Source organism: Vigna umbellata, chromosome 9 (genome assembly GCF_029865625.1).
Source record: "Vigna umbellata cultivar VRB3 chromosome 9, Vumbellata_1.0, whole genome shotgun sequence".
Taxonomy (NCBI): Eukaryota; Viridiplantae; Streptophyta; class Magnoliopsida; order Fabales; family Fabaceae; genus Vigna; species Vigna umbellata.
The window spans coordinates 26,737,682-26,757,704 of NC_142173.1; the positions used below are offsets into that span (position 1 = coordinate 26,737,682).

The following is a 20,023-nucleotide window of genomic DNA, read 5'->3' on the forward strand; positions in this document are numbered from 1 at the left end:
TAATACACATTCTTTTCTATATAAATTCTACATTTTCCTCTATTAATTAGTCATACCCACTTCAAATATGTAAGTGATTAGTTCGATATTTATATCTCTTAATAAAGAGATATTCACAATGTTTATTTTTGCTTAGGATATTGATATTACTAAAATTAATCAATCATTGGCCAAATTTCATTCTAAGATTCCTCCTTGAGTCTTCTGCAACAACCTGTGCTGTTTTTAGTATTCTCAAAAGGATTATGGCAATTATTAAATAAATAACATGTGCAGTTCTTTGTCGTCTAACTACACAAGTTCAGCCATTTATACACATATATATATTTGGAACATCCTTCCTTTATTTGATTCTTCAAGGCGTCCTTAATTTAAGCTATTTTATAATAATAATAATAAATAATGCATTGTTTTTAAAAGACTTACACAAAATTTCCATTTTCTGTATGGCCAATTACTCACCAAATATAAAAAAGATATGAATTCTTCTATACCTTTCAAGGAAAATTTACTATTTCAGGGTAATTTCTTGAAAAAAGAAATTATCAAAATGGTCATATTATAAAAAAATTATAAAATTGGGTAAGTCCTATTTGAAAAGAAAGACTTTGTCTTGAAGAAGACAGATACGGTTTTAACTTTTTATTTTTCACTATTTAAAAGGTATAATTGATTATTTTACGTAATTGTTTTGTATTAATATCGTAAAAAAGCAAAGTAGAATATTTGATAAAAATTCAGTAAAAAAAAATAAAATTTGTATTTATCAAATGCAACTCTAACAAAGAAAATATTCGAAACAAAGAAGTGTATGTCAAATTCAACTTTTTAGTGTGTTAAAAAAACAAAAAATTAAAGTTATACATGTTTCAGAAACACCAAGTCTTAAAGACGAAGACATATTTCTCAAATACAACTTATTTAAGTTTTGTATTTTGGTACACTTTTCTCATTCTTACGCAATTTTTACCATGATGGTAGATTTTTCTAATTTCAAATATGGTACGTAAAATCTTATACAATGTATATATAAATTAAATTTTTTTTTGAAGAAATATTATTATATACTCCGATGGATGGTAGCATTTGAATTCAAATGGTTGTATTTTATAATGACACAGAGCATTTAATTATATTTGGTTTTGGTGAGAATGAATAATATTTTATGTTATGCAGAAATGATGTGGCAGAGAGTGTATGGTTAGGTGATGAATATTTCCCAATTTAAAAGTAACAGGACGTAGGCAAAGGAAAACTTAAAACCTAAAAGACGATGTATTGCTTAGCTAGTTTTGGCAGAGCTAGTTGTGATGCCCACTTCATAATCATCATTTTCTCCTCATTTGTAGCAAAAAATTGGAGGAACCATAGACACACACACATACATAGAGAAGATGATGCTGGTGCTGCTGTTTTTGCTGCATCTGGTTGTTCTGTTTCTGATGATGAATTGCATTGTTGTAGAGGAATCATTCATGACTGAACCTACGAAGTGCCTCACATGAGAGGCTTAGTATATGATGATGGCTATGAGTAGCAGAAGCCTAAACCCACAAAAGCAAACCTTCTTTTTCACTGTTTGATTCATAAATGCTGATTCAACTGAACCAACATCCCTCTCCTTCCACACCACAATCCATAAATGCTCTCATTTAAAGCCTCAGATTTGTCTCCTCTCACCCTTTTCACGATTCCTGTACCTCCTTAAATTAATATTCCAACTTCCTCAGTGCCATGGTGGTTGAGAATTTAATGCAACTCCTTCAATGCCACCACCACTATACCCTTATTTTCTGCTCTTATGTTTGCTTGGCCACTACCTTCTTTAAAACTTCATTTCTCTCTCTCTTTTCTCTTTGTTTTCTTCATAAACATGTCCACCCCTATACGGTGATAACTTCTTCTCCATTCATAGATCACTGTCAGTCTCTTCCTGCTTCTCTTCTGCTCATTTAAACCTTTACATCAATGTGTTATGTTTCATTATTCTTCTTATGGTGAAACTCTTCTCAAGTTTTGTTATGCTGTAGTGTTTGTGTTCGTTTTTCTGCAGATGCTTCAAGAGAAGTTGCAGCAGAGAACTATGGTTGGTGGTGGCAATGAGGGGTAGAGGGGACCGGTTCAACGGGATATTGGTCCGGTTCAATAAGAAAGCAATGCTCAAAGAGTGTTAGGGTCCTGTTTTTTCATTGAGCCGTGCCAATATCACGAGCCACTGCTCTTCACACCCCTGAATGATGCTTCTTCTCTTTGCACTCGTAGACATGTATGCCATATGCAGGTTCTTCTGTACTTTCATTCTCTTGTTTTCTTTCTTATTCTTAACCTAGTTTCTAAGAGTTTATTATTTCTGCATATTATGGTTCTTTTAATAGTAAAATACAAGTGTTTTGAAGGTTCATGACATATATTGTTTTGTGATTTGTTTACTTTGTTAAAATAATTTATGATGATTAGACCTTATATAAAGAGTTTACACAAAGATATTCTTTTAGGATGGATTTTTTTTTTTGACATTTACAATTTGTAGTTCGTATTTTCTAAGTTTTAACATAGACTTGGCTTATATAAATATACTTTTACTCTTTACATTCGTTAATATTTTGTGCTGAAAGTTTTTTTTTTTTACTTAATTTATGTATGATGTAATTATTCTTATCTATTGCTTCCTATAATTTTCTGTAATCTATAATTTCTTGGTGTGTTCTTCTATCTTATTTAATTTAAGGATATTTAGCCTACATCACCCTTATTTATTGATTTGTAATTTTGTATACCATTTTCAAATACTTCATTTACACCTTTCTGAAACAATATTCTATAATATTTTCTACCAATAAATAGCATCAAGTACTTTATTTTAACTAAATTCATCTTTATTACTTAAGTATGCAAAAAAAAAAGTGCAAACGAAAAAATTACACAACTAAATATTAGGTTTTTGAAACAATAATATAAAAATTAAAACACCCAAAGATTTATATATATACACTATCATGAAGAAATAAATTAGGCATGAATGCACATGGAATAACTGTGAAGCAGAATTATGTTGTTGAGGCATTTTGTGAGACCTTGCCTCTCTCTATTATCAATTATTCATGGGCATAGTTAATATACTCACCAGATATCTGCTTCTATATATATATATATACCAACACACATGCACAATATATTTAATTGCATATAAAAATATTACATTTATTAATGATAGTCTATTTCACGTTATCTTTAAAATATGAAGATATATATATATTTAAAGATATTTTTATGTTTGGTAGGAAGTTAGGATTATCTCTCACACTCTCATGTTGTAAGATATTTCTGGGTACCATATTATAATTACATTGAATACCTATTTTTATATGTTCTTTTACTTTTTTTTATGTATTTAACTTTGCCAAAGTTACTGAATAGCAATCAAATATGACAGCCAAATATGACAGTGAGAATGACATTTATGGGTATAATGTTTCATGAGATATAATTCCTAATAAAACAAACTTGTACCATAAAACAAATTATATAATCCAGCTTAAATATAGGTGCTTTAATGTGTCCGTATTTTTAAATATTTAAAAATTATTTAAATTTTAAATAATAATAATAATAAAAGATGTATATAATTATGATATAATTATAAATAAAATAAATTATAATTATTAAAATAAATTATTTTATAAATAATATTGTGTAAATAATTTTTTTATTGTGAGTAATTATTTAAATTTAAAAAAGTGATTGATAAAAGAGTAAATAATTATTTTATAATGAATAATTATTTTAATTAAAAAAGTAATTACTAAAATAATAAAACTGAAAAATATTTTTTTATTATAACTTATTATTTAAATTTAAAAGTAATAATAAAATAAAATTTGAAAAACAAAATAAGACACCAATATATAATTATAGATAACAAAAAAAAGAGTTATTCAAACTAATGAGATAGTATGAAGAAAAAAAAATGGGGTTTTAAAAAAAAAATTCAAATCCATATACCAAACAATAACTTTGCTTAAATTACTAAAATAAAGTTAACTTTTTTTAAAATAAAGTTAACCAGTATCATCCTTGCATTAAAAGACTTGTAGTGTAACACAACATCCCACCTGCATTTTATTATCCATGAAAAAACAAGTATTTTTCTGCAACACTTTATGTGCTACTTCAATATGAATTCTCTATATTAATTTTTTTCAACTTTATATATAAGTTAATTAATCGACATAAATATTATTAATGTAGAACTTTATCATTAATAATTAATAAAATGTCATTTTTTTTATAGTGGTTATAAAAAATAATTAATGTAGAATGTTTGACTTTCTATGTTTGGTAGTATAGAAATTTTAACTTATGCTATATGTGATATACGTAGTAATTTACAATTGTTATAAAAAATAAAATTCTAGATTTTAAGTTAGTATGTCATATTTTTAAGAATTAACTAAGTTAAGTCATTCATAAAATTGAATATTTTTATTAAGTTTTTATTAAAAACATTTTATCTATAATCTAATTTTTTTTATTGAGTTTGTGCCTTATTTTTTTATTATCTTGTTTATTTATTTTTAAGAAAAACAAAATTTTGTAACTAATATAAAATAATATTATGATTAATATAAAATAATGATAAAATCTCATCATCATAACATTCACATCATTAAAATAAGAGAAGACCAAGATCTTTAAGATGCATGAATGAAGATAAGGCTTCAACAAATTTATTAGATCTAAATATCTTTGAAGAGGTTAGCCTTAGTAAATAATAAATTGAATATAATGAGATATTTTGAGTCTTGTATTCGGTCAAATAGTATGTATTGGACATTTGAGTTTTATATTTAGGATAATGATATTTTGACAACATTTTAACACTATTTATGTGTCATATTGTGATTGGTTTATGTTGGTGTTTATAATTATTATTATTGATTGTGAAATAATTTTGGATCAATTATAGAATGACACGTAAATGATGTTAAAATGTTAAAAAAATATTGTTCAAAGTATCATTATCCTTAGCACAAAGAGTGTATGATTTTGAACTTAGATTTCTATTCTATTATAGGACATTTGAGTTTTGTATTCAGGACTCGATTTTAAACTTACGTTTGAAACTATGGTAGATTAGGATTAAATTAAGGTTAGAAGAGTACTGTTATCATTTTAATTGGGCTCATTCAAGTCCAAGTGTAATAGTATTTCTTTTAGATTTTTTGTTATATATATTTTCTTTGAAAGTTAATTGAACCTTTTTTAAGAAACACATTTCGAGATCTATTATACAAACACCTAATCACTTTATTTCAAAGTTCTTTCAGCATCACTCACTAATTTCGCAATCCATTTCAATTCAACATGAAACTTTCTTCGTTGAACGACGAGTGATTTTTATTATTTTTATTGAAAATGTCTTACTTGCAATAATCATATAACTTTTCCCGTAAATCAATTTTATTATTCAACGCAATCATTTTTATTATTCAACGCGTTTGTAATGAAAACATTGAGAGTTAGATAATAATTACAGTTTCATTTTTATATTGCAAAACTTTATTTTTCTTAACACGTGAAAACAAGTAAGTTAGATAATAAAATAAAATACGTGTCACTTAACGAACATGTGTAGACAAATAAATAAAAATAATAAGACAAAATAACATTCACAACATTTAATTAACAAAAAAACTTAAGCAATAAATGGTCAAAATGGTCAATTGAAAATATAAAAATTTGAGTACTGATCTAAATAAATTCAATAGAAAATCTATTAAAAATATCCAAATTTATGAAAAACTTAAAATTCAATTATTTTTTTAAAGTATATTGTTTTTTAAAATTGTCACACAAAAGAATTGTTATGCTTCTATTATACAATTATGTAGAGACAGGGAATATGCAGAAAAGAAGAGAGGTTGAGAAAGTGAGACAATTTTCTCATTATTTGAAGAATGAATACAATCAATGTATATAAACTGAAAACGTATATGAAAATCAGTGTATATAAACTGAAAACGTATATGAAACTAACTGTCAGATACAGTTATTATAGTTGTGTAATTCAGATTAATATCAACACACCTTCCTTAATTTGAATTCTCTATCAATTTGACACTAAGCAAATCCCTTAGTTTCTCAAATTTGTTCTGCTTCAAGGCTTTAGTGAAAACATCAACAACTTGATCTTCTGTGCAGTAGTGAAAACATCAACAGCTTGATCTTCTGTGCAGTAGTGAATCAATTTCAGCCTCCCTTTGTCAACTTGATTTCTTAAGAAATGAAACTTCGTTTCAATGTGCTTACTTTTTCCATGAAACACTAGATTTTTTGACAAGCTAATAGCAGATTTATTGTCTACTAAAAGTTCTACATGCCATTTATACTCAAGCTTTAATTCATCAAAAATGGTTTCCAACCACACACATTGGCATGTTGTTTCTACAGAGGCAATATACACTCAGCTTCACATGAGGAGAGAGCAACTACCTTTTGTTTCTTCTGACACCAAGAAATTGGTGCTCCCATATGTTTGAACAAATAACCATATGTGCTCTTCCTGTCTACCTTGTCACCACACCAGTCCTAATCACACCATGCCTCCAGTATTCCATCTACTCTCCCAGACTTCTTAGGGAAGAAAATATCGTAGTTTGTTGTTCCTTTTAGGTAGCGCAAGATGGGCTTAGCAGCTGCAAAGTGTGACTGCCTTGGATCATTCATAAACCTACTAACTAGCCCAACTCCATAGCTTATGTCAGGTCTGTTATTGCAGATGTACCTGAGAGATCCTACAATTTGCTTATACAGGGTTGCATCTACCTTTCTTTCATTAGTTTGGTTAGTCAACTTCAAATTTGCCATAATAGGTATTGCAGCACTGTTGCACTTTTCCATGTTGAACATTTTTAAGACTTTAGATATATATCTTCTTTGGTGAAGAAACATTCCATCTCCTGTCAACAAGAACTCCAGCCCCAGAAAATAACTTAGATTTCCAAGATCTATCATCTCATACTCTTCTTTCATTCTTCTTTTAAAAGCTTCAATTTCCTCCACTGAATCTCCTGTTACAAGTAGGTCATCTACATACAGGCGAACCAATAGAATACCTTGCTATTGGTGCAAAGACTTCAATGAAATCAATTCCAGGTTTTTACAAAAAAACCCTTTGCAACCAATCTGGCTTTAAGCTTTGCCACTTCTCCATTCGGTTTGTGTAACGCACCGGCACCTTACAGGGAATATTGACTGCCAGGCTAAGCACTCTTAACCATGAAGTTCTTATGGGTTAGGCTACTGAAAAGCAAATGTATTTTGGTGATATGAGTAGCCAAATCAATGTCTTTAAGTTATCCTTCAACTGTATAGTCTCATACCTATACAGTCTCTAGATCCCTCTCATTTCGGTGTATGTTCGATTTTTTCATGTGTCCCTTCCACTGGAAGCCTGCCAGGAGCCGCTCTTTGTTTGTGCCTCTTGCACTTCGTGCCTCTTGCACCGGCGATCACTCTCCGCCCTCGTCAGTGCCCAGGTGTCACAGTTTGTACTTTGTCTTAAACACCCATTTGACTTCAATAGGTTGTTTGTGTTGAGGCAAATCTACCATCTCCCAGGTTCTGTTCTTTTCAATTGCCTTCAGCTCTTCAATCATGGCTTCTTTCTATTCCTTTACATCAATTGTTTGCTTCCAAGTCAAGGCTTCTGCATAAACTAAATACGCATAATGAACCAGATCACCTGAATCTGTTATATCACTATTAGTGAATACTTCATGGTCTACAAGTCTGGTAGATGGAAATCTTGTTCTTTGGGATCTCCTATTACTGACTCCATTATCTACAGTGGCATGTTTTGTAGTAGAACTCTTATCTTCTAACCAACTTGGCACACAATCTGACTTTGCCTCAACCTCCTTCCAGTCTAATGTTTCAGCTTCATCTACCATCACATCTCGGCTAATGACAATCTGCTTCTTTTCTACATTGTATAACCCGTAGGCACCATTTGGATGATATCCAACTAGAATAAGAGTCTCACTCTTATCGTCCAACTTCCTTCTTCTTTCATCCAGCACATGTTTGTAGCAAACTGATCCAAAAATCCTCAAATGATGTGCAGTTGGCTTAACTCCAGACCATGCTTCTCCAGGGCTACAATTTGACAAAGCCTTTGTTGGGCTTCTGTTCAACAAATATGCTGCAATAGAAACAACCTCTCCTGTTTGCATCTTTCTGGACATTATCGTTCTCTTCTTCATATTTTTCAGAAGCATCTGAATTTCTGCCTTTACCACGTCCACTTATTGAACGTCCTCTACCTCTTTTAATTCCACGTCCTCTCATCTTTTGATCAGACCTGGCTTGCAAGGCTTGATTTGTGCCTTGGTTTGTGCTTTTGTCCGCATTCCTTCTCTCAATCAGCCTCTGCTCATGTGCTTCTAACGAGTTCTGCAGTTCTTCCACCCTCATAACTTGAAGATCCTTACATTCTTCTATCACAACGACGATATGATCATACTGAGGAGTTATAGTCCTGAGAATTTTTTCAACTATCTTCCTATCTTTCACAATCTTGTCGCACGACCTCATTGCATTCACAACAACTTGGATTTTTCCAATGTATTCTACAATGGTCTCATTTTCTCCCATGCACAGAAGCTCATATTGTCTTTGTAAAAACTGCAACCTAATCTTCTTTACTTTCCTAGAATTACCATACCCTTCTTGCAAAATATCTCATACCTTCTTTGTCGTGGCAACCTTCAACACCTTCTGGAAAATTGTCGTAGATATGCACTAATACAACAACATCCTGGCTTTGCAATCCAACCGCTTGTTCTCCTTGTATTCTTTCTTCATCTCTTCTGTATCATTCTTCAAAGGTTCTCTGAAACCTTTTTCACAATGTCATCCACTTCTTGGAAGCCAAGAATTGCTTCCATCTTGACACATCAGTCGTCATAGCCTTTGCCATCAAACACCAGCAGGTTGCTATGAATTACTTCAACCATCGCTTCTACGAGACTTCTTTCTTGATGGGTTTCTTGAACTTCACTGTTGCTCCAAGGCCACGCAACCTAGCTGTTATGCTTCTATTATACAATTATGCAGAGATAGGGAATATGCAAAGAGGGAGAGAGCTTGAGAAAGTGAGACAATTTTCTCATGAATTGAAGAATGAATACAATCAGTGTATATAATCTGAAAACGTATATAAAACTAACTGTCAGAGAAAATTATTACAATTGTGTAATTCAGATTAATATAAAAAAACCATGTCAAAAAGTAAAATTACTTAATAAAAAAATACATTTTTATAATCTATGCAGTCTCGAAATATGCCCAATATGGAAACACATTACAAATTTCATAATTTGAATTGTTGACAAATATTGCAAAAAGATATATATAAAATTATACAAGCTAAAATATAACATTTTATTTTTTAACTTGTAGATTTGGTTGGTCCATTATATTGTTTTAAATGGAATAATTTGAAATCTTTACAGGTCAACCAATCCAAAATCTCTCCAACAAAACCAAAATAACATAAGAGAGGAAAAACAACTTACCTTAAGAAGTTCATAGGACACACAAGATAAGGAAGATAATAGGTTGCACTAACAAATAATGCAAAATACTCATATCAGACCGGCTTGCTTCAAAATAAAGCGGTAAGTAAAAGGAAGAAAAATAGGTTAATGAGTAACGTAATTTGAAATTCTTACACAATTCTATAGAGGTGTAGAAGGAAACCATAAGGCCGATTGTCTTATAAAAAGAAGTTTGGGCTAGCCAATATACTATTGAGCTGAGGTGAAAAGTTTGTGAGTGTTTCGTCCTACACCTCGAACATCTTATACTACATCTCCAAAAATTTCATTTTTAACCTTCTGATATCCTGCACCTCTAACTTTATTAAAGATACTTTAATAAATATCATTTTATTTTATTCTCTTTAATAACGCATTCTACACTACCTTAATAATAATATAATTTAATTTAAAATTTAAGTATTATTTAATATAATTTTATGTTTTAATAATTATTAAAATATGATTTATATTATAATAATAGTAATATTAAAAAATAAAAATAGTATAAAATTTGATTTAATATATTCAAATATGTTAAATTATATTAAATTATTAAAACAAGTTAAATAATTATTAAATTTTAAATAAAAACAAAAATTTTTAAAAATTTGTTTATATATCAAAATCAGTTTTGTTTTTTATTTAAAATTTAATCAATATTTAATTTAATTGAAATTATAATATTATTTTATATTTTTATTATTTAATAATTATTAAAATATGATTTATATTTTTATAATAGTTTTATTAAAAAATAAAAATAAGAGTAACCATGAAATAAAAATAATATTAAAAATAATATTTAATATATTTAAATACATTAAATTATATCAAAATATTAAATTAAATTAAATAATTATTAAAATTTAAATAAAAACAAAATTTTAGAAACATGTGTTAGTCGGATACAGAGGTCCGATAAATTTATGTATCCGATAAATAAATTTTTCTAAAATTTTGATTTTTGTTTAAATTTTAATAATTATTTAATTTAGTTTAATATTTTAATATAATTTAATATATTAAATGTGATTTTTAATATTATTTTTATTTTTATTATTTTTACTCTTATTTTAGTTATTATTATTTTTATTTTTTAATAAAATATTATAAAAATATAAATCATATTTTAATAATTATTAAAATATAAAAATATAATAAATAATGCTATATTTTTTAATTAAATTAAATATTGATTAAATTTTAAATAAAAAATAAAACTAATTTTCGATAACAAGTTTTTGAAAAAAAAAATTTATTTACAATTTAATAATTGTTTAATTTATTTTAATATTTGAATATAATTTAATATATTTGAATATATTAAGTCAAATTTTATATTATTAATATTATTATTATTTTATTTTTATTTTATTTTTATTATTTTATTTTTTTAATATAGTTATTATTATAATATAAATCATATTTTAATAATTATTAAAATATAAAATTATATTAAATAATATTTAAATTTTAAATTAAATTAGAATTATTATTAAGGTTGTGTAGAGTTTCTTTAATAAAAAAGAGAAGAAAATAAAAAGATATTTATTAAAATGTCTTTAATAAAAAAGAGAAGAAAATTAAAAATGAAATTTTTAAAAAAGTTGGAGGTGCAAATGAGATGTTAGAGGTGTAGGATGAAACACTCAAAGTTTGTTGGATTGAGTTCAAGCCACTTAATGAAGGCTTTTGTTTTTTACAGCCCATTGTTACTACTTGCACTCCCATAATTTTTAGCATAACCATTCTATATTTCAGGTAAATTTCAGTGTAACTTTTAAATTATCCGTTTCACTATTCTGGAAATCTTACAGAACAAACTTTCCATATTCATATTTAAATAAGCTTTTGAAGGAAAACTTTTTGAAATAAATTTTCCAAAATAAATGAAATACTTTATAAAATTCATTTTCCAAAATGAACTTCTAGTACAATCTTTCCTGAACATATAAGATGTTTATAAGAATATGATTTTCAAAAGAATATTTCTCTCACTATTTTTCCAGAACATATGAAATGTTTTCAAAAATTAACCTTTTAGAACATTTTTTCATCAAACTCAATCTTTTACTCTCATCAAAAAAGAGAATGCAATTTAATTTAATCACAAATAATTAAGTCTATATTTAATTATGATTTAATGTTTCTTCTATTTCTGATTAATTTCTATTTTTATTTCAATTTCTATCTTGAATACAAAATTCTTTCCCGTTTTACTGTTCTTATTTTCTTATGGCACATGCTTAATAAATTGTTAATGGCTAATAATTCTGCAGAAGAACATAGATTTGTTTTAACTTTACTGTATTTTAATGTTAATTGAAAAGTCGTTTTTCATATAGGTAACAATCTTACATAAAAATAAAAAAGAATTCATCTCAAAAACTCAAATACTTTATTCATTGTAAATAGTTGCACTGATTATGTGATCAAAATTAATTTTACCTTTATCACAAATTAATCCATGTTAATTCTAAGTGAAAAGTGATGAAATATTATGTAAATAAAAAATAGATAATTTTATAATAATCAAAACAAATGTAATCGTCGCTGAAAATATTCTTTACATATAACAAAAAAAAAATGTTTAGTGTTTCACAAATACTAAAAAGTTGAATATGATGTGTGATGTTATTATTTTAGTATTGATTAACATGGGACAAAAGTTTAAGAAAAAACTAGAGTGATTGAAATAATTTTGATTTAGTTCAAAATCATGATTTTACTGTAAAATTACAAAAGTATTTTTTTTATGGGAATGTATTGAGAATTTAAAAGGTTTAAAAGGTAGTACTATTATTTTCGTGAAAGGTAGTACTATTATTAAAAGGTTTAAAAGGTAGCATATTAGAATTGAAAAGAAAAATCAATTTTCGTGAAAAACAAAAAACCTTCAATGATAGGTAGTACTATTATTTTAAAAGGTTTAATATTTCAAAGATCTCGTATTGGAAGGCTCTTTCTTCAATTTTTTTTATCTCAGGAATTTTTAATTTTGAAAAATTAAAGAAATTCAGTTTTGTCATTAAACTAATTGAACGACATTAAAAACAAAACACAGTAATGTAGCTCAATGAACAATGACGTAAAATCAAAATCAAATCAATCAATGAAAAAAAAAAAAAACTAAATACGTTATCGTCTTCAACCTTTTTCAATAAAAAATTATGTATGACCGAAACGTGGCATTTTGTCTTTTAATAGATACTAGGAGGCCTGTGTTTTACTGATTTTCAAGAAAATGAAAGTGAACCTAGTTATGCTTATGTTACTTAGAAAATTGTAAAAAATATTTTCTGATTTATTTTATTTTTAGTTTATTTTTGAGAAAGCTACATGTCCTTGTCCATATATTATTTTTGATCTCGGTTGAAAAGATATAGAATAAGGATTTTTTAAAATTTAATAAATACTCGATAAAAATATTATTATTTAAAAATAATATATACTTTTTTACAATCTTTTAAATTCATTTTTTTACTATTTTTAACTTCAAAGAACTCTTAATTTTAATAAACCACAAAAAGTAAAAGTTAACAAATTAATTATCTTAAAATATACTATTAATATATTCATATTGTTATTGAATAAGATTACAAATATATATTATACGTATATTATACGAATATTAATTAAGTTTAATAACATACTAAATTATTATAAAAAAATATTAAACAAGTATATCGATTCATATTAAACAAATATAATAAATAAACATAACAAAATATAATAAATAAGTCTAATAATAAATATTAAATAAATATATATGTACATTAATTAATTAAATAAATATATTAAACTAGTCATTTTATATAAACGGAAAGAAAAAAACATTAACCGAGTTAATTGTACAAGTTAGAAAAAAACTAAAAAATTATATTCATATAATTATTAGACGAATATAAAAAAAATTAAATAAATCATTTCATAAGTTATCTAGATCAATCTAAAATTTAATTAAACAAGTATAAAAAATATTAAATAAATTTATCGATATATTGATTAAACTAATTTAATAATATCATATGTACCCTGATTATGCCATGGTGAGACAGAATCCACGTGGGGAGAAAAAGATCAAGCGACGTGGTGGAAGAAAGAAACGAGATCGACAAGTAAGAAAGCAGAATTTTCTCTTATTTTGAAAACTGAAAAATAAGTTTTATCTACCCGAGGGAACCTAATTGATATAAAGAACCTCAATATTTCTACCTCTAAGTATTTTTTTTTAATTTGTAAATTTTATAAAAATAAATAATAACATATACACAATTTATCCATTAGGTAGTAACATAATAGTTAAGAAAAAAACATGTGAAACATAGCATCATTCCAAAATAGACTCTATATTCAATTTTTTCAAAGGTATTTTTATGGTTCTAAATGTTTCTTTTTATATATATATTTTAGTTAATGTATTGAGGAAGTAAATACATAACCAAGTACTTTAACCATTTTAATATACTGTAATAACAAAATTACTTTTTTCTCTTATCAAAAATCTCATCCAAGTTCTCTTTCGTCAAAGTTTATTCAAATATGATTAATCATAGAACCTTAGGCCTCCTTGTTAAAAAATTATTCACAATATAAATAGTATAATATCTTACTATATTCATACTTGCATAATATATTTATCATATTTTTATCATTACAGTGCAAATATTTTAAAACATGTTCGAGAAAATAAATAATTATATATTAAAACATTTTTTAATCAATTTATATATATATATATATATATATATATATATATATATTATTTTTATAAAATACTTTTGTTCACTTTTCACAGTTAATAAGTGTCATAATAAAATATATGTTTAACTATTTTGTCAAGCAAATACTTTATTACTTACAATGTTAAAATTAAGTAAAATAGAATCCTGCAATTAGAATTTCATTAGATAAAGATATGCATATTAAAGCATCTATTCATGTGAATAAGTCTGAATAAGAACAATTTAAAAGAAAATACAATTATAGGGACAGATGTAGGTGTACCTTTAAGAAAATTTTACCAATCACCATTTTTATTTGAAGGTTGGAGCTGAACTTGATTGTTGGATGTGGCAAATTTAGATGTAGAACAAGTAGATATCATTGAATAATTTCATTTCAACCAAAACAGAAAAATGAAGTTGAGGCAGAAGAAGCAAAGGCAGCAACAGCCACCAATTATATTATATCTCTATTTATTAGGAGCTTGATAGCCATGGAACTATGAACAAACTGAGTGGCCCTTCAAGCATCAAAGAATGGATATGATGTTGGACTATGCATCTGGTGCATCCTCTTCTTACTAGCTGTGCTGCCATGGTCAATCTCCTCTTAAAATGCAGAAGGTCCATGGGAGCAAGCATCGTATTCTCTCTCACACACTCTCTCACAACTTCTTTCTTGTGTAAAATAACATTTCACTACACTGCACAGAACTATAGAATAAGAGAGAAAAAAAAATGTTGCAGGCTTCATTCATGTTGCCTTAGTAGTATAATCTTCCTGAGTTAGGAAGAGCTCCAACGTAACCTCCTAGAAAGAGGCACTCCACAAAGCATTCTCACCCTCTCCACACCTCCTATGTACCTCTTTAATCCTCTCAGCAGACCTGCAAATTCCACTGCAGCTCCAATCAAATGATGCAACACAAATGTTGCCTGCTTGGGCCTTCCACTCACAATCTGCAAGCAAGAGTGACCAACTCAAATGTTTGAAAGTTTGATTATACTTTGAAAGCAAGCCAAATAGGTAATGGTATGATCATATAGATCTCTTAAGAGTCACAACTGGTTTATACATTCAGGAAAAGTAGTCACCTGGAGGAGTGCCACAGCAAAGTCTTCTATCATCTATATGCTCCGCATCAAGTCCAATAAACCAAGATCCTAGTGAGACATCCTCGTTGGCATACTTGTGAAGAACATCCCTGAGACAAAACAACATATACCATTGATTTGATTCAATTTATAGATGTAACTACACTCATACTACAGGAATGTTATGTTATTACAGCCAATGTCCCTTTTTTTTCTTTTACCCTACACAGGCCATCCTCAATTTTGTATAATAATATAGCACCTATTAATACAGAAGTCCTTCATATCTCATTATGTTTCATAAATTGAGGGAGGTTGATGTATTGACGTAGAAGAGAAAGACATTGGGTGTAATTAAAGGGTGTGAGAGTAGTTTGCCCAATTTACAATTAGTCTTTTTTTTTCCTTCATAAATGAGAGGAAGTAGAACTTACTGGTTAATTGATATGTATGTAGCCAAATCGTTTGAAATGGCATACAACTGCCCTGTGGCATGTCGGAAATACTTGTTTCCAGCCTCTCCAAATTTCCAGTACTCAGGTTCATGGTATCTTACTCCTCTGTGCAACAAGGAAGGCAGGTAACAAGCTTAAGTCAAAGAGCTTTAACAATTCAACTCAATGAAAAAACAAAGATAAAAGGACAACAAGTTCTTACTTTTGAGATAGGACTGGCCCAGATTTCATGCATCCAATGTATATGCGTGGTTTCGATCGGTGCCTAACCAGAGTTTCCCCCAGTGTTGCTGAAGCAGAAAGAACAAGAGACTCAGAATAGAAAGTTCATGTTAAAACAATATCATGCATACTTATTATGGAAACATAAAACTCATGCTAAGAGTTGCTGGTATGTTATTTTATTACATTGTTAATAAGTGAACACGTTCTACGCCCAAGAAGAGTGTTGGTTAATCACAAAACAAGTACTCCTCATGCTAATTTTATACAAACAGTTGGAGATTTTCAGATTTTTTAGAACTATTAATACCTATATTTACGTGAACATCATCATCAACTTTGACATAGAAATCAGCATCCCACAAGTTCACAGCAGTGGCAAAATAGGTTTTTGTCTTTGCTGACAATTCAAGGTATCCTTCCACATGATTCTGCATAAACAAAGTATAAATATGTGGAAAGGGACATGCAAGGGAAGGTAGCAGCAATGAAGCAAAAAGGAATGCATGTGTCAAATTACCAGCCTCAAGAAATCTCCATGCTTTCTGTCCTCAGCTTCAATAGCTCTGTCAAGAATTCCCCCTGATGTAGCACTAGATAAAGGAGAAAAAAATTTATCAAATTATAATTCATCAAATATATTCATTGGTTATGACTGATAAATTGCTGGATATATCATGTGTGCAGTACCTCATATCTGGTACACTAAAATATAGATTGAATACATGTTGATTTTGGATCTAATAAGTGCATGCAATGTAATATTTTACTGAAGCATGTTGATTTTGGATGGAGAAAAACGCATGATAATGTTGCTAATTATGTAACAAAATCATTTAAATAGAGATGGCATATCTACCTGTGTCCAATTACAAAGCGGATGATGATACCCTTCTCCTCTAGCTTCTTTCTTTTCTCACCTATTTTCCACGTTAACAAAAGAACCAACCATCACAAAACTTAACCAGAAAATTAGCTAAATGGCAAAAGAAAAAACTGAAAATATTAAGAAATGGAGTTGAATTATAAACCTTGTGGCATCCAAGTGGCACGAACCGAGTCCCTTCTTTTCCTGCTGCTAAATGCAGTATTAATACCAACGACCATAAGGTACTTTCTCTTACCAGATGATTCACTCATCCTTATATCATCTGAAACAGGAGCACCACTTCGTAGAGACTCCTGAGTTGCCCTTGCAGCGGCCAATTCCATCTCTAAGTTTGAAATAGTCTTGTCCAACGTTCTACATTAACACTCTCCCTTAAGTTTGACATGCAAAATCACAAAATAATGCTAACAACACTTATAACAGTATCATCATGGCTCTACATATAACTTACTGAATGGAATTATGACTCTTGTAAACTTCCCCATAAATGTCTTTATCGCGCTTCATTTCCAATTCTTGCATCTAAAGGGTTCACCAAGAGACATAATTAAAAAATAAAATAATGAATTTCAGATTTCAAAAGTAGAAAAGGTTCAGCAACCACGTGACTGTCGGTGCTTACAATTCTGGAATTGCAACCTTCTGAAACAACATTCAATTTATCAGTTTCTGCAGCCGTGGGTCGGGCTAGTCCTTTGTTGTTTTCAGGAATTGTCCATATCCTGTTATAAACATTAACATTTCACATCAGAAAAAAGTACCATAACGTAATAACCACTTTACCGGTTGCCAAGGCAATACCCTTATGCAATGAAGCTGCATTTATTAAAATCTAACGCACCGACAAACAAGTTGTCTGAAATATTAACAACCCAGATCCAAAAATTAACCAAACCACTTTTCAGGTTCAAAGTTAACAGGTATACTTATTACACAACTACCATAGGAAAAAAAATACGAGAATGCCAAGTAACGTACACAGTATTTTCTTTTCCTTTTTTTCAGCATCCTCTTGAAGACAATCTTGAATGAAATACAATTGGACATGAATATAGACGCTTCTCTCAATGGAGATTCGGACCTTTATCGATTATATGAGACTTATCCCTTTTGATAGACTCAATCCATAGACGCTTTCTACTCTAAAGATAGCGGTTTAATTTTCAGAGAGATTCATAAAGCATAAGCAATGAGAACTGAACCAGGAAGGAGACCAGACACCATAGTTGACTTAGCAATAAGAGTCAATCATACAGTGTAAAGATGAAATCTTAAACCAGAGGTTACGATGATTTAGAATCATTCATGGCAATCGAATCCAGATCTAAATCCATTCTTCTACGAGCTTCAATGAACGCAAGATACACGAGAAAAGTAACACACAAGCAAGTCAACGAATTAAACACAAGAAAACCAATGATTAATCACACAGACACATAAAGATCTGAGAACACTGATTACAAGACTAAACAAACAACTCAAATACACGAACTCGGTTGACAAAACAGAATGATCAAGAAGTTAAAAACGGAGAAGAAATCATCAGTTATGAATAAAAAAAAGTGAGAAATGGAGAAATGGGAATTGGAAAAAAGTGAGGAACCTGGTAGTGAAGAGCATTCCAGCACAGAAGCTTCCGAAGCACAAAAACAGTGCCCATCTCTGCGAAATAACGCTTCTAGAAGGCAATTCTCCTCTGCTCTTCCAAGTCATAATTTTTATGTTGTCACTTCAACAGGCAAAAACCCAGATGAGAAACTGGGTTTCTGAAAGTGAAGTGGACCTTCAGAAGAAGAAGAATACAAGAGGGGCGGAGAGAAAGAGAAAGATGGATAAAATCAGAAGAGACAGAAGAGAGGAGAAGAACAGAGAGACGGTGTGTGTTTTTGAAGTTGTGATTTGTGTGTTGTCGGTTTTGCTTTATGGTATGTGTGAAGGTGTTGAGGTTGGTTTTGGTGTGATTTCTTTTCTGTGTGTCTTTGGAGGTGTGGTAAGGGACGTTGAAGGGTGGTGAAGGGACTGGCTAACCGACCAGTTTTACATTTACCATAATGCCCAAACAATCCTTCTCCTACCTTTCATCTCTTTAATGGAAACTCTCTAGTAATAATACATGTTCTTGTCATTACATTAATGTCCTCTCTTTCTCCTCACACATTTTCTAACCACACCTTCTCAACCAAACCAACCATTCTCCACTGTGTAACATGTGCAAACTAGTCTCACACACAACTATTAAATAAACAGCTCAAAACACCATCCACTCTTTCTCTTCCATTCCCTTTTTTTATTTCAATACATATCATATATTTAATTATATTTGTTATTGCTGTTAAAATATATATAATATTGTAGGTATATATATGTTTTATCCAATTTGATAACTCTATATTTATATATAAGGACGGAATTTTTTTTTACCGTTGACTAATTGGTGAGTTTTGTCAGCTCTTACATACTTTAGCTTCAACTTCAATGATTTCATTGCTTTATCTTAAAACAGAATGTGTCTTGTATTTAAGATTTCTAAATATGATTTGTAACATCTTCAATATTTTATGTAGATTTCATGATGATTAAAATTATGGTTAAATTATATCATTTAAGTGAATGTAATTTTATTTTATTAAGTTAATTTATGATATTGAATTAAATTTAGATTTAAATTTCTTTATAATAATCAAAAATATTTTTTAACTAAGTTTATTTGGTATATTCTAACCAAGTTATTTGATTTCTTGTACTCAAATTTATAAATTGGATATGTTATATTATTTATTATAAAGTTTTTCTAATCTTATATTTAAAATATGAGATAAATATAATTTTAGTTTTTAAATTTTTACATGAAATTAAAATTCGTTTTTCAAATTTTGATATGTTGTAGTTCTTAAATTTTTAAAAAATTGAATATATATTTAATTCAGTTGTATTAAATTCTTTTAACATATTAAATGTATTTCATTCTAACATTCAAATTACATTTTCATTTAATTATTAATGAAAATTTAACAACAAAAATATATTTAATTCTTA

General features: G+C 28.5%; 1 protein-coding gene across 1 annotated transcript; it reads right to left on the reverse strand.

Annotated features, from left to right (window-relative positions):
• Positions 1-14,688: 14,688 nt before the first annotated feature.
• Positions 14,689-19,148, reverse strand: LOC124846806 (putative beta-1,3-galactosyltransferase 2). The gene is made up of 11 exons (XM_047324156.2): positions 18,591-19,148; positions 17,610-17,709; positions 17,439-17,509; positions 17,130-17,341; positions 16,958-17,018; positions 16,619-16,691; positions 16,409-16,529; positions 16,079-16,166; positions 15,856-15,981; positions 15,422-15,531; positions 14,689-15,286 (listed from the first exon to the last, which is right to left on the reverse strand). Exons 1-11 carry the CDS (start codon positions 18,698-18,700, stop codon positions 15,138-15,140), a joined length of 1,221 nt encoding a protein of 406 aa, XP_047180112.1. The 5' UTR covers positions 18,701-19,148; the 3' UTR covers positions 14,689-15,137.
• Positions 19,149-20,023: the final 875 nt, after the last annotated feature.

Bases quoted from the DNA above. Each gene is read 5' to 3' on its own strand.
- LOC124846806 (XM_047324156.2), bottom strand. From the start codon at position 18,700: ATGACTTGGAAGAGCAGAGGAGAATTGCCTTCTAGAAGCGTTATTTCG. The intron at 16,167-16,408 runs GTATTAATAGTT...TTTCTGCTTCAG, and splicing joins TGATGTTCACGTAAATATAG to CAACACTGGGGGAAACTCTG. The intron at 15,532-15,855 runs GTAAGTTCTACT...GTTTTGTCTCAG, and splicing joins ACATACATATCAATTAACCA to GGATGTTCTTCACAAGTATG.